This window comes from Alosa pseudoharengus, unplaced genomic scaffold (assembly GCF_046254945.1).
Source record: "Alosa pseudoharengus isolate Yale_2024_CS ecotype anadromous, Long Island Sound unplaced genomic scaffold, YU_APseudo_1.1 YU_APseudo_1.1_scf_1, whole genome shotgun sequence".
Taxonomy (NCBI): Eukaryota; Metazoa; Chordata; class Actinopteri; order Clupeiformes; family Clupeidae; genus Alosa; species Alosa pseudoharengus.
In genome coordinates, this window is record NW_027468564.1 from 48,825,375 (window position 1) to 48,840,995 (window position 15,621).

Genomic DNA, 15,621 nt, shown 5'->3' on the forward strand with positions numbered 1-15,621 from the left:
GGCAGGTGCATGACAAAAACTGAGGAAATAGGTCGAGTGAAGATATAAAAGAGCATTTTATTTCAAAGAAGACTGAATAAACATGTGAAAATGTATTGATTTAGCGTATTTAATAAATCTTTGATAACGACAATGCTTTGGACATACTTTGTTCTCTTCTAAGATGTACATAACCTACATTGTAATTTTATACATACGTGAGATAGATAGATAAATAGATAGATAGATAGATAGATAGATAGATAGATAGATAGATAGATAGGTACGTAGACAGGTATAGATTGATAGATAGATAGATAGATAGATAGATAGATAAATAGAGATAGATAGATCAATAAATAGAGATAGATAGATAGATAGATAGATAGATAGATAGATAGATAAATAGATACTGTAGATTGATAGATAAACAAATGAACAAGGCAGATAGAGGAAAGAGAGAAATACAAAACACATCCAGTGTGCCTTGACTCAGAACAAAGGAATGTGCCATTAAAACGGGGTGGTGATTGAATTTTAACGGGCTTCCGCTCAGACGCCAAACATAATTCCTGACTGACTACACGCGTATGACAGTTTGTCAATTTAACAGCACTGGCCATAAAAGCATGCCCTCCATGTCACAACAATGCTGTTTAACAGGTTCACAAAATACACCTCACCTTCATTCATGTTCATAACAAAATACCTTCTTGAATATATTTTTGTCCACAAATAGGCATGTCAATTAATATTGTGTCAGAGTTGAATGAGTTTTGATGGCTTCAGTCCAGATATAGGCCTATACTCTAACATGATAAGGTCACAGTGGTGAAAGATGGAGAAAGTATTCAGATCCTTACTCATGTATAAAACAATATACTATAATGTGGGACACTGTATCCAATAATGTCTATAAAGGTCCTGCATTGAAAAGTGCAAATACTTAATTATGAGAAGCAGTAAAATGTGGTCAAAGTGTTATACTGTTCTGGTCACTCTGACTAATATTTTATAAATGACATCAAAATCAGAATCAGGTTTATTGGCAAGTAGATTTTGGTCTCAAGGTGCATGGCATACAATAATTAAAATACATACAATACAATAGCACAATAAGTAGACAACATGTTAGGATGAGACAGACAACCATAAATGACAACAAAGTGTAAGAGACATATTATCATATGTAATCATAATGAGATATGTAATCACATATCTCTTAGTAGTGCAGCGTTAGGCTACTGTATGGTGTCAGTGGGGGTCGGGGTCAAGGTAAGAGATTTTAAAAGTCAGTGTTAGTGACAGTGGGGGACCCATACAGTACATCAGTACAGTACCACTACCACCATTAGGCCCTATTGTAGCTGCTGGACATGGAGCTTGTGTGAATAGGCTACTCTAGGCAATCGTTTTACATCAGCAGGGGTTGTGAGTGACATGAGATAATTGATGAGAGAGAAAGAGGACAAGAGATAAGAAACGTATGATACACAAATCTGTGTTCCGTCTGTGGAGTTAGGCTATTTCTAGTGTAATCATTTATTTTGGGGAGTTGTTGGGTCACAGGTCTTCTGAATTGAATCCATGTCAGTTTACAGGGGGCAATCACTGTGGAGCTGTAACCCAGACAATTAGTATAGGCTACACCAGCATGTTGTTGTTGTTGTTAGACATCTGGATATTTTTAATAAGAAACTCTTGAACAGAAACGTTCTTGAATAGAAACATTTGTAATAAATTATTTCAAGTTTCCAAGTTTATTTTCATGTCTAGCCTATATCTGGTAGCCTATAAGCCTGTCATGGCAGTAACCTATGCTGAGATTTCCTTTGTATGCAACTAGGCTTGAGTTTTCTCTTTCCTGACTACTTTAAACTAGCAACCCAAGCCTATATTTACTGGACTGCCACCTTGTTGCCTAGCCTAGGCTACTTTACTGGACGTTACACCTTTTACATTACACGAGATAGCTAAATCAGGGAAGACCAATAGAACACTGGGTTGTCTTTGGGTGCAGTCACGTGACGTCGCCGCTGCAACCTGCTTCCGTACAGGCTTGCGGTCCGGTTCTGAGCGAAAGAAAGGTAACAATTTTGCAGAATTAAAATGTTACATATGTATTTGATTGCGCGCGTGTACACCAGGAAGTGCTGACAGTCAAACTTTATGCATTATCAACACAACATCTTGTAGCCTACGGCTCAATCCGCCTGTCATCTTCCCAGCAAAAGAGACCGTTATCGTAGGCCGTGTCTTGGCAAGATATGTCAATATATGCAGAGTTCATCCGAAGTGCGTGGATAATGTCACAGCCTTTTGAGGGAGATAGTGTATTTTACTAAATTCAAGAGAGAATACGTGTTGTCACTGATTATAAGACACGCGAAGTGCTCGTCTTGTGTCATTAGGATTGCAAGAGATTAGGCTACGTCCAACCGATAAGCCTCGTAGTAGTAGAGCATTGTGCAACTGTGGTTAATTCCTATTTTAACACCCATCTTGAAAGTAGCCGGAGTTAGCTAGTGGCAGTCGTCTTCTTGTGCCAATTCATTCGTTCAGTTTACCTGGGCTTACTCATTTGCTGAACTACAGAGAGTTCGTCTTGGTGTCCAACAGAAACTGTCTAGTGTTGATAATAGAACTAGGGAGGTACTAGCAGGTTGCAGTATGCTGCACGCAACTTCGTCTCTGCGAAGCTGGGCGTGTAGGCGAGCTCTGCTCGCGCAGGATGCAATTCATCAGTGTCTTCTTTATTTAACCTTATCAATAAATAGACTAGATAAAATACAGTAAGGAAATTAAACAAACTGGATTGTTTGTGATAAAACAAATTTAGAATATTTAGAACAAGCTTTGAAAATACCTCATGGTCAAATGTAGGCCTATGGAATAATTTCAGGTAGGCTGTCTCATTTGTCACAGAGTATTGCTGGAATCATTTGGTTATTCCATTTGACATTTAATTGAAAATATAAAAGCATACTGAAACTCTGAGTAAATGGCTGTTTAGCTTTCCAAAGTGGAGGCTATATGTTCATTAAAAGTCATTCAAGTCTGTTTTTGTTTTTTTGCATGCGAGCTATGTAGATCAGTTAGACTCACATTAATGAGAGTCGATGTTAGCCTACTGTAACATAGATTCTGAAATAAGTTACTTATTCTCTCACCCAGGATGGCTGAGCCGCCTCGGTCATGCGACTGTTTCGTATCACTGCCCCCCGGCTCCCAAGATGACCACGTGATATTCGGCAAGAACTCGGACCGTCCCCGAGACGAGGTCCAGGAGGTCGTTTACTATCCTGCCGCTTCCCACCCTCCTGGTGCCTCGGTGGAGGTAATACTTCCTACTGTTCTCTTCTCGGGGTAGTTTTCATTCAGACCCCGTTTTTACAATCACAGCTTTAGTTCCAGTTTAGCCAAAATTGCCTTATGTTGTGTCAAATATGTTCAAGAAATGCTCTGTAATCCAAAAACGTTACATGCGCACATCCAAAAACAGGTGCTGGATAAAAAGTATTGCCTTAGAAAATCTCAAGGAATAGGCTATCTCCACACACTAGTCTGATGAAGAGTGTGAGGCTCCAAACGTCACTTCTGGTGATACTCTAAACCAGTGTGGGGATATTCCTTGAGATTTTCTACAAAATGTCCCCTTTAGGTGTCACTGTTAAAGTAGGCCTCACATTTGCTTTATAGACCCATTTCTATAAATAAATGCCCTATGGTGTATTAACTATGTTATAATGAGAAAAAAATGCACCCATAGTGATTCATTTAGATTGGTCTTACTCCACAGTTTGCTGAGAACTTTAACAGGCCTATGGTTCCTTAACAGAGCAAGATATTTTTTATTAGCAACAAGTAGGTAATAAAATATTTACACATTTCATTTCTCTCCCTCTCAGTGCACATGAGTGGGCTTTGATGTGATTCCTCAGGTTCCCCACATTCCCACGTATTTGTTTCCACTGCTCCACTCTTGCCACTCATCAGTCCAGGTGGCCTCTGGCCAGGAGCCAGCAGTGATCATTTGGAGTTCCGCAACTGTTAACAGGATGCCCTAAATCTCTCTCTCTCTCTTTCTCTGTCTGTCTCTGTTTTCCTCTCTCTCACTTGACCTCTATCAATCTCTCTCTCTCCTCTTGTTTTTTCTCTCACTCTCACTGCCTGCCTCTCTGTCTTTCTCCCTCTCGCTCTGCCTCTCTCCTTTTATTTTCTCTCTCTCTCCCTCTATCCCTGTGTGTGTCTCTCTCTCTCTCTCTCTCTTCTTCCATTCTCTGCAGTGCACGTATATCTCCATCCCCCAGGCGGAACACACCCATGCCGTGGTCTTGAGTCGACCCGCCTGGCTGTGGGGTGCGGAGATGGGGGCCAACGAGCACGGCGTTTGCATCGGTAACGAGGCCGTGTGGACGAAAGAGCCGGTGGGAGACGGAGAGGCTCTCCTGGGCATGGACCTGGTCCGGTGAGTGGGCTGGGCAGGGTGCTCGTCTGTGGTTTGATTGGTTTGCTGCTATGAGCAGTTTGCTAAAAGGGAAGGAAATGGCTGTGCTGCCATCCATGGACACGTGGTATTGGTCTGGCAACTGACATAATGTTCTGTTTATTACCGGCACGTATGGAATAGGTTCTGTGTGAAAAGATAATAGATTAAATAAAAAAAATTTTATTTTACTAAGCCAAAAAGGATGTAAATGTCAAAATATTCAATATTATTTATAATATAGTATTTTTAAATATTTTGTAACATGAGCAACAAGTTACACTCAAATAATGCACAAGTTTCACTCAAATAATGCATACATGGTTATTGACTCTGTGCCCCCTCCACTATAAACCCCCCCCCCCCCCCCCCTCTCCCCCCGGCCTGTGGGCAGACTGGGCCTGGAGCGCGGGTGCAGTGCCCGGGCAGCGCTGGACGTGATCACAGGGCTCCTGGAGCAGCATGGCCAGGGTGGACCCTGCAGGGAGGAGCCTGAGCCCTTCAGCTACCACAACACCTTCCTGCTGGTGGACCGCTCCGAGGCATGGGTGCTGGAGACCGCTGGCAAGCTCTGGGCAGCGCAGCAGGTCACAGGTGAGCACAGCTGTTCAGATAAACACAGCCGCTGTGTGTGTGGGGAGGTGTGGGTGTGGTGTGTGTGTGTATGTGTGTGTGTGTGTGTGTGTGGTGTGTGTGGGTGGGTGTTTACTTCAGCAACGCTGAAGTTATGCTTTCCACCATATCCAAACACATTTGTGAGGTTTGAAAGAAAAAAAATGTTTAAATCTGTTTTAATTTATCTAATCATGTGTTACATATAACATCTAACAAATATTATCTTGCCAAATTACTTTTTGATACCACAAGTAAAGTAGCTATTTCTATCTCTATAGTTGGGTCCAGTAATTTGAATTTCCCATGACTCCCAGGGAAACTCCAAGGTCGTATAACAGATCACAAGTGCAATAGGAGTTTTTTTTATGGTTACACATGTACAGTATGCTGATATGACATTCTGGTTACGATTAAATCACAAGTGAAAAGATGTAATGTACGCAACACTGCTTTAAACTCCCATATTTAATGATTTTGCCTGAAGAAGACCCAGCAGGGTCGAAACGTTGCCTATCCTCTTACATTAAATATGAGAGTTTAAAGCAGTGTTGCAGATATTACATCTTTTCACTTAAACAAGTTTAATTTTCCTGCACCTGCCAGGGGGGATGTGCACACAATTACTTCTTTGTACCATTAAATCACAAACAAGGTTGTTTTCCTGGGATAAGCCACAGTGGTATTCCGAAGATATACCCTAGGTGTTATGTAGGGGTGGGCGATATATATCGTCTGCGATAATATCGTGATTGTTGTTTTAACGATGTGCAATTTGACATTATCGAGTATTTAAATTACTTATGGGGTAAAAACACTCGAAATCACGCATTGAAGACTCATAGCCTACATTCTCAGGAGGTGTATGCGGGAGAAGCCTGCAGCAGAGCAAGTGTCACGTGATCACTAGTGGGTCACAACATTGTCCCACGCACGCCTAATGTTTATTTTGTGCAGCGAGAGTAGCCTACTTTTATGCGGCTACTTTTGTCAAGTATCTATTCAAGTAGCATTGATGAGACAGTTACGTTTTTTCCTACACGGTATTATATGGAGGGGAAACATTAGCCTTTGAGTATTTTAATAGTCAGTTGTACACAAAGAACTATTCTCAAGTAGGCCTAACTCTTTTGTAAATGGACTGAAGTTCGCTGTAAATATCTACGTTTACCGATTATGCTAATGTTAGCATCTCTATGGGATTTCTCATATACATTAGCCATAAGCTAACGCATTAGTTTCTATTCTGTAACTTGGAATGGTAGCCTCTTGGAAGGCTAGTGCTCATAAACAAAATATAGAAGGAAATAACTGATATGTACTCTGTTGGTCTGCTTAGTTTTACAGTGAATCCTATGTAAAGGTTTGAAAGGAACTTCAGCCTCAGACTTTCTCTTGGGAAACTGTTAGGCCTATTCATCTTCTCTAATGTAGCTGGCTAGACCATGTCATTGCCACACACCCAAGTGGGGGCAGAATTGGAAATGTGTCATAGAGTGACAATGCATTGGTTGATTTGGTTAAAAAGTCACAGGTTAGGTTATTGGTTATTATTGTAATGATGCTATTCATAAATAATTAGCGGTAAAGTAACTCAGACTTTAACAAAACATTTTTTTAAAGGATATCGACTAATTATCGTTATCGTCAAAATCACAAAAAATATCGAGATATTATTTTTTGTCCATATCGCCCACCCCCAGTGTTATGTTATGCCTGGGAACACACTCTAATAGTTTTCCCTGGGGTAGAGGGGAGTTAGGGCCTGTTGTTGGAAATGAGGTGAAACAGTATCACATCCTTGCATGTTTTTTACCAGGTTTGTTTTGAAGATGTCAGTGAAGTACCGGTATTGAATAATAAGCACACATACTGCAAATGTAGTTCCTCAGGCATACTTCTCATTCCTTGGATTCTTTAGATGGAGACATTGTTTTTTTTTATTATTTCTTCCTATATGTCGAGTCAGTGTAAACAAAATGATTAAATATGAAATATTAAATATACAGTATTATATATATATTGTTCGGGTTATTTGTATTTGTGTGTTTATATATATATATATATATATATATATATATATATATATATATATATATATATATATATATATGTTATATATATATATATATATATATGTGTGTGTGTGTGTGTGTGTTTGTTTGTAAAAAAGGTTTATAAAAGTTTATAGTTCAATAGTAACAAAAATACACAGCATACTACATACATATACTAAATACCACAGAGCCTACATTTTTCATATGTCGTATATACATATATATTCATGTCCTACATATTAACAATTTCTAAAATACATTGTCCTGAAAAACTATTTCAAATTGCAAAATTATGCATAACAGGATGTCGTCGTTAATTTGTGCAGTCTGTACGTGAATGTTTATATGAGAATAAAAAGATGTCTTTGAATGAATGTCTTTTCGTGAGTGACATTAGGTGTTTTCCATGTTGTATTCTTTGGTGTGTTTTTGTTTTTTAAGAAATGTACTTCTGCTCTGCTCTACTCTACTCTGCTTATAGAAAACATACATGAACAACTGAAAAAAATCCTGCAAATCTGAGAGAGACTGAAAGTATTTGTCTCCAATGCTTTGAACAAAAAGCAATTTTAGTACAGTGGCTTTTGGATTTCAGCACTTGTATGCGCAGACTAACAGATCCAGGTACTTCACACAAAGCGCAGACTTAAACCAGATCAAAGACACCCGGAGTATGTGTTGCTGCATGTAGTCACATGCCCCGTTTGATGTTTGCTCCTCGTTCCTGTGTTGTAGTCTTCTCCTCCCAAAGGCTCTACATTCGTCGTCCATGTGCGGATACTAAAGTTTGAAGCACCAAAGTAGTCCATTGGGAGTCCATTGGACAAATATCCACATTTTTAAAAAAAAAGTTGAAGTCATTGAAATGCACACACAAGTGGATATCATCTGTCTGCCATCATGTGCTGGCAGATTAAAATGTCTTTCATGTGAAAGCTCAAGGTACTAAAAGACTGTAAGTTATGTGAAGTTGGTTCGCTATGAGTCTGTCCATAAGAGAAAATAAACTTGGCACTTTGGGCAGTTACAGGAATCCGATTGCCATTGTTTAGCATGTCTCCTTTGTGTTGTTTGTGGGGGTATGTAGGCGTTTGTGTGTGCATGCGAGTGCATTTGTTTCCCTCTGTGTGGATGTATCCATTTATGTACGGTATGCATTTTGTATGTGTGTGTATGTGGATATATGTGTTAATATGTGAATGTGTGTGTGTGTGTGTGTGTGTATTGCCTGTATGTCCGTGAGCAGCCGGGGTGAAGAACATCTCCAACCAGCTGACGATAGACACGGAGATCTCTCTGGAGCACCCGGACCTGCGCTCCGTGGCCCAGGCACAGGGGTGGTGGGACGGCCAGGAGCCCTTCAGCTTCAATGCCACCTTCAGCCCCGACAACCCGCCCGCACGCATGGAGCTGGCCAAGCAGCGCTACCGCGGCGGCACCGAGCTCCTGCGCCAGCACGACGGTGAGCTCCGAGGCCAGGAAAGGTCAAAGGGTCAAAGGCAAGGGAGGCTTTGCCAACGAACGGATGTTTTTCTATATTTCTGATTGTATACGTGAATGATGTTTTTCTGTACTTGTGTGAGAGTGGGGGTAAAAGCAAGCATGCACAGAATGTGTGAGTCTCTAACGACAGATTGGTGGTGTTGTGACCAGTTAAACCATTAGAAGTCAGCAAGCATTTCTTGTCAGTTATGTAGCCTAAAGGACAAGATGGTAAGGGGGCCTCACACAGTGGTCGGGGAATGAAAATTATACATATATGTTTGTTCTTTTCATATGTTACAAAGCATAGGTTTTGTTTAATGGTGTGAACTGTCTTAGGACTTCTTTTCTCTTCTTCTTCCTCTCCATCTTCCTCCCCCTCCTCCTCGATGTGTCCTCCAGGCTCGGTCACGGCTGAGGTGATGATGACCATCCTGAGGGACAAGCCCAGCGGCATCTGCATGGACTCCGGTGGCTTCTGCACCACGGGCAGCATGGTGTCCATTCTGCCCCGCGACCCGGCATACCCCTGCGTACACTTCTTAACTGCCACCCCGGACCCCTCCAGGTAGGGGGTCCCACCATCTTTTACATGAACATTTACTGCAACGTTACTTAATCCTTTCCTAGCCACAGTGGCTAATGGGGCTGGTGTTTACGTCCAGTTGCTGTGGTGCTAAGAGGATGAGAGCCGTAGATTCCCCCTGGACAGGAGGGAAGTCCATTGCAAGTCCATCGCAGGTAACCAGCTGAAGCTGGTCCCCATTTTACAGCTGAGTGGACTTAGACAATGCAGATGCAGTGCCTTGTCCAATTGAGGGCACGACGCACAACATCAAGTGACCATCTGGGGTTCAAATTGGCAATCCGATTCCGATTGCCAGCCTAATTATTAGCTCCGTAGACCACTAGCGCTACATGCTCTAATTGGCTAGTGCACATTATCAGCAGCTTGCATGAGTCCTAGTGCGAGGCATCAGCACATTAACGCTGCGTTTCCATCCTCCAAACATGGCTTCAGGAGCTGATAAGCATCTACGGAGCCTGGGACACATCAGTTTGGGCATTCAGGTTTATTACCTCCGCTGCTCCTTCATGTGTATTACAACTTTATTGCCCTCCACTCCTCAGGTCTGTTCTGCCCCTCAGGGACAGAGGCTTAGCATAATGGCTAGTTATGGGGCATATGTTTTTCTTTTTTTATTGCCCCCTGCAGAAATGACAATCTGATAGGCTTTGTAGGCTTCAGAGGACCATCACCTGGTTGTCTAGGCTGTAATTAGCAACTGGTGGACACTCAAAGGTCTGACTACCGGACACTGGTGAGATGTGAGAGTTAGGTAGCCTCTACAGGAGCTGTTGTTGCTGCTGCAGTGTAACCCTGGGCTGGGTGAAAAAGGGATGAACATGTTTCAAGCTTTCACAGCAACAATGCCTTTGGTCAGTCATTCCATTCCAATTACAAAATACAAATAGATAAGGATGTGGCAGATAACTGATTGACCAAAATAACTTTAGGAATACTCAGATATAAACCTGGAAATATGGCAGACATCGCAAACTATGTTCTATGTCAGGGGTCGGGAACCCTTTTTTGCTTGGAGAGCCATATATTTTTTTTTTTAAATCTCAGATGAGCCACATAAAGACAGTTACAGGAAAAAGTTTGGATATTTAACTTGGGTATGTAAGTGGGAATGAGCCTATAGACCTTTCTAGGCTTCCCATGAAGGCTAAACACCACCCCCTATTTTCCCAGTGTCCTTTGGTAGTCTATGCAAAGTACGCTAACATCAAAGTTAACACAACACTCAATTATCGTTGACATGTCATTGGCGAAATTGAACATTAGGCCTACCAGAGATTAATGCGACTTCTGGTGCTGCATACTGTAGACTTGCTGATGGCATTGTAGTCTGGCTCATATTCAGTGAGGTAAAGTTTCATGCAACCATTCAGGGTTTCATCATTTAAACGAGAGCGCAGGTTTGTCTTTATATTTTTTATATGTGAGAAAGATATCTCACATGCATAAGTGGAACCGAACATGGTTAACACAGCGATAGGTCTACTAACTCGTTGCAGTGTAACGGGATATGTAATGCGCAGTTCATCAAAAACAATTTGTCTTCGGATGAAAGCGTTCTTATTTCAGCCTTGTGTTCGCTTGCAAGCTGACGTGCGATTCCTTCTAGCTGATCATTCAGTTATTTGAACGTTTTCCTTATTTGTGATTTAAACGTTTTTCAACATTTTTCTTATCTAGCCTATGAGTGCACACATCAACGTTAACGGAAATGGAGGGAAATCTGTGATTTTGTTTGATATTGACATGGCTATGAGCCGCGAATATAACAATATTGTAAAGGCTACGGTTACGGAGTCAAGTGAGGTAGAAAGTTAAATTAAACTACTCAGATAGACCTACGTATTTGCCACAAAGCCTCAACCATTTTAATATAAGTAATATTGACTGTTATTTAAGCCTTCTACTAGGCCTAGGCTTATCCCTTGATTGCAAGTTGTTTTTTGTTTGTTTTTCGTCAAACCCATTTCGTCCGAGAGCCCCAGCCTTGCAGCAAAAGAGCCAGTGGTGGCTCGCGAGCCCCAGGTTCCCGACCCATGTTCTATATGAAAACAGCAAGTCCTTAGGCTTAGGTCAACTAGAGAGATGAGGCTCGAGATCACTGAAGGCCATTAGGGCCTCATTTGGGCTTTCTTGATTATTTTAACTATGCTTCTAACTCCAGTAAGACTACTTGTTTCAACTCTGCCCAAAATTCTTGATGACCCTCCATCACAAAATCTCACCATTCCACATGTCCTTTGTACTTTATTTTTGTCATTTTCCTATAACTCCTAACCATCCTGACAAGTGCCTCTTCCGACTCCCTCTGCCCACAGGTCCGTGTTTAAGCCTTTCATCTTCTCGGAGCTGATGATCCCGGTCACCAGGGTCGTCTCGCCTCAGTACGGCCCCGACGACCCAGCCAAGAAACAGCCGCGGTTCCAGAGCCGCGTCGACCGGCAGCACGATCTGTACAAAGCTCACCAGGAAGCACAGCACACCATCGAGAAGAACCCGGTGCGTGAGAACATCCATAGTGGACGTGGAAAGCCTCACACTGACATCTTAAATGGCCATTTTAATCACACGTGAGATGGCACGCGACCACTTGAAAGGAACATTCAGAGCGTCAATATTTCAGATGGTTATCTCTAAAACTTAAAAGTGGTGTTTTGAAATCTTGCCAGAGGTTAGCTGGAGGTCGAAGCCATAAAAATGAACCTGATTTCTTCAGTGCTCCTTCTAGTTTGAGTTCTTCAGTGTTCCTGCTTTGACACACAATATTTAGCTGGCAACACTCTCTTGGCTCCCGTGTGTCAGACTCTGGCCTCTGTGTTTTTGCAGCAAGCTGGAGAGGTCCTCATGGAGACGCTTCGCTACCTGGAATCTCAGTGTCTGATTGACATCGCCGCCATGCTCCGAGGAGAGATTCCCGGCGAGGAGCTGGGAGATCTCTTCTTCGACTGTGTCGACACAGAGCTGAAGTTTTACCAGTGAGACAGAACAGGTAAAAAGACACCTTATGTGAGAGACAGGACAGGTAAAAAGACACCTCCTTATGTCTGACAAGACAGGTAAAAAGACACCTCCTTATGTGAGAGACAGGACAGTTGAAATGACACCTCCTTATGTGGGAGACAGGACAGGTAAAAAGACACCTCCGTATATGAGAGGCCGGACAGGTAAAAAGATACGTGTGTATGTGAGACAGGACATGTTAATGACACCTTATGTGTGTGATAAGACATGTAAAATATACCTCCTTGTGTTATGACATGATGGGTAAGACGCTCCTTATGCACTGTAAGACAATATAGCTCTTTTTGTGACAGGTAAGAAGCACTTCTTTACATTTTGAAGGAACAGGTAAAAGACACATGTCTTCGTTAGACAGGAGGCAAAAGACAGCACTTTTGTTGAGAGGGTCAGGTTACACTTAGCAGAGAATGACTTGATAGTAGGGGCCTTATTGTCTTACAAGCCAGTAGTTGACGTTTATATCAATACATTACTCTGTAGGTATGAATGACAGTCTGAATTGCTTTGGTGCATGTCTTGAATCATCAGTAATGTTTGCACAACACAATTGCATTTCTTGAAACAGTTTGAACAAACTGCACCACACAGTGGAGTACCTGCCAAAGTGCGGTCTCAAATGCAATAGTGTTTACTGTTTACTCATCATTATGTCTAAGCCATCAGAATGGCAGCTCCTTGTGCCTTTGTCGAAGAACAAGATTCAAAATACTTAGCCATATTATCGATATATCAGTTTACTCTAGAATTGAAAATGCAAAAGGATGCAGTTTATATAAATTTCAGCAGAAAAAAGTAACACAGTGCTGTATGTGGGAGATTGTAGGAGATCGGACAGGATTGTTTGTATTTACTGTATACGTTTTCAGTAGTCTTACTTACAAACGGTTCTGCAGTTTGTTGCCAGATCATGCCATTCATTGTCAGATAGGGAAAAAACGGTTTTCCGATAACGTTCACTCTTAGCGAGCTATGAAGACTCCAAAGGTAAACCTTACCAAAGTTGTTTACCTTTATAGTCTTGGTTCCCAAACTGTCCCTTCAGAGTCTTCTTACAAAAAGCTCCTTACCTTCGACGTACAAGGCACTGTCCACCCTGAAGGTGCTGAATTGGTTGACATTGATTGCTCAGAAATCGATTTTTCACTTCATGTGGAGGCATGACAGTGCTATGAAAGGCAGTGCGTTCATTGCACAAAAGAAACATTGCTCAGATATCGCCGCCGGTAGGCCTAACATTCATGCTACTTCAACATGGGTGAAGTTATTAAATGAATATGATAATAAAAAGTAGAAATGAAATGATCTACAGTTAATTAACAACGTTTTCACAAGGTCTGTAGGGGGAAGCAATCCACAATCTGTCGGCATGACAAGCTATTAGGCCTACGTTATCCTTCATCACTCCATATGAATAACTTATTTGAATAATAGTATTTCATTGTTTTTTTAATCACAGCTGATTGACCAGCAGCCTCATTTAATTCAGTGTTTTGTGCCGTTAGTTAACATTAAACATAAAAGAAACATAAACATAAATGTTATCATTTTCAAATGCGTGCACATTTTATTATTTGTATAAAAACATTTCCAGAAAGTATTTTCTTAATTAGCCTACTTACATAAAACCATTGGCGAACCAAAACAGCAATATACCAGATGAGTTGTATGCGCAACAGAGATTTCTAGATGACTAGCGTGACTAGCGTCGAGAGCCGAAACATTGCTAAGGTGCAGTCAAGAGAGTTCTAAGAGTGCTCCAGATCACTCTTACCAACGAAGGACATATGAAAGACATTCGAATGACATTAGTAATAATGTAAAATACATTACAAACATACATACACACACACACACACATACATACATACATACATACACATACACAGTACATACAAACACATACATACACATACATACATAGATACATATATAACAAGGGAATGCACAAATGATGATGTAACTGTGACATGATGGCCAGTTAACCAGAATTTTTGAAAAGTTTAAACTGCTATCTGATGATGCTCTCCTGACCTTTTGACCTTTCCCAGCTCCATGACGAGGACATGAGAACCTGCTGATCCCTGAGCCCTAAGGTCCGTGACCCCTGAATGAGCATTCCTGTCTCTTCCATTTCCCTAGCTCGTAATAGTGTCACAATGCCATGCATTCATTATCGCCGACTGTCCGTAGTCATGTGTGGTTACCATGCAAAAGGGTTGGGTGTTGGGGGCGGGGGGGGGGGGGGGTTGAGGAGGAGATGCCAGTTCATCAGTGCACTACATTAGTGAGAGTGTGTTTTGTCATAGTCTGCCAGAGGTGTGCGGATGTAGATCTGTGTGATGCTATTTGTAAAGTTGCTGCTTGTTGTTGCTGCAAGTGAGGATCGGCTCAGAAGAAAACAAGTCCCTTTTGTGAGTCCTGTTGATATGAATAATAAAGTTTAAGGTCTGGCTACCAAAAAATTGTGTTTGTGTAGTCAACTTTGTGTGCTTCTTTGTCAGTGAGATGGTTATCACAGATTTCACTTGTGATTCCAATTTAGGCCACAGTATTATCATAAACATGCAAAGAAATTTGTCTGACAGCTAACCAACTGACAGTCACCAACTAATAATTAAATTAGTGGGGCAGTTAAGCACAAAAATGGATCACTATGATAAAAACATTACAATTTGGTATAAAAAATCACAAAAGGGGTCTGATCACATTTAGAATTGTAGGCCCCTTGGATTTGACACCTGGGGCCCATGGCAGCCATTTTTAAATATGTCATTTCAACAAATATAAGTTTTGTTAGGTGAAAAAGGATTGAAAGCAGGAACTATGTATCTTGAAGTTCCATTATGTGAGAAACCTACAATAAGTAAATATAAATATCTTAAACCTCAAGTTTCAGTATGTGAACCTCAAAGTAACCTCAAGTTTGCTGCTAATAATATAAATTATTGAATAAAAGGAAATATAATTGTTATGTAGAACAGGTGAACTTCTCTCCACTGTGTAATGCAGAAAGGAATGCTACAAGGAAGGGGATTCAAACACACAATATATATTGATATCATTGCCGTTTATTGAGGTATCTGTAATTTTTTTCCATTAAGGTGTGACAGGCAATAGGACTGGTTGCCTTTGTCGGTTCCCTTTGCTCTGTGAACTTGCACAGGTAAACTCGCTTGTCTTTACTTTGTGTCTTCACACGAGGAGGGCTTCACACCAGGGCTGATGCTTCAGCAATAGCAGTCACTAAAATACTGTGAGCTTAATTGAACATGGCTGTTCTCACATAAGCTGATTGTGAGTATATTTTTCCCAGTGTGGCCACTCACATATACATTATTATATATACACTATATGAGCTTTTATACAGTAGCCTACCTTTAATTGTCAGTGAAGTGACA

At 41.2% G+C, this 15,621-nt stretch overlaps 1 protein-coding gene across 1 annotated transcript; it reads left to right on the forward strand.

The window, feature by feature from the left end:
* The first annotated feature begins 1,999 nt into the window (after positions 1-1,999).
* scrn2 (secernin 2) lies at positions 2,000-14,435 on the forward strand. Its single transcript, XM_076291032.1, has 9 exons — positions 2,000-2,066; positions 3,154-3,316; positions 4,266-4,447; positions 4,860-5,059; positions 8,381-8,596; positions 9,019-9,184; positions 11,521-11,701; positions 12,029-12,191; positions 14,272-14,435. The coding sequence occupies exons 2-8, from the start codon at positions 3,155-3,157 to the stop codon at positions 12,179-12,181; spliced, it is 1,260 nt and encodes a 419-aa protein (XP_076147147.1). The 5' UTR covers positions 2,000-2,066; position 3,154; the 3' UTR covers positions 12,182-12,191; positions 14,272-14,435.
* The last annotated feature ends 1,186 nt before the right edge of the window (positions 14,436-15,621 follow it).

Bases quoted from the DNA above. Each gene is read 5' to 3' on its own strand.
- scrn2 (XM_076291032.1), top strand. From the start codon at position 3,155: ATGGCTGAGCCGCCTCGGTCATGCGACTGTTTCGTATCACTGCCCCCC. The intron at 3,317-4,265 runs GTAATACTTCCT...CATTCTCTGCAG, and splicing joins CTCCTGGTGCCTCGGTGGAG to TGCACGTATATCTCCATCCC. The intron at 9,185-11,520 runs GTAGGGGGTCCC...CTCTGCCCACAG, and splicing joins GCCACCCCGGACCCCTCCAG to GTCCGTGTTTAAGCCTTTCA.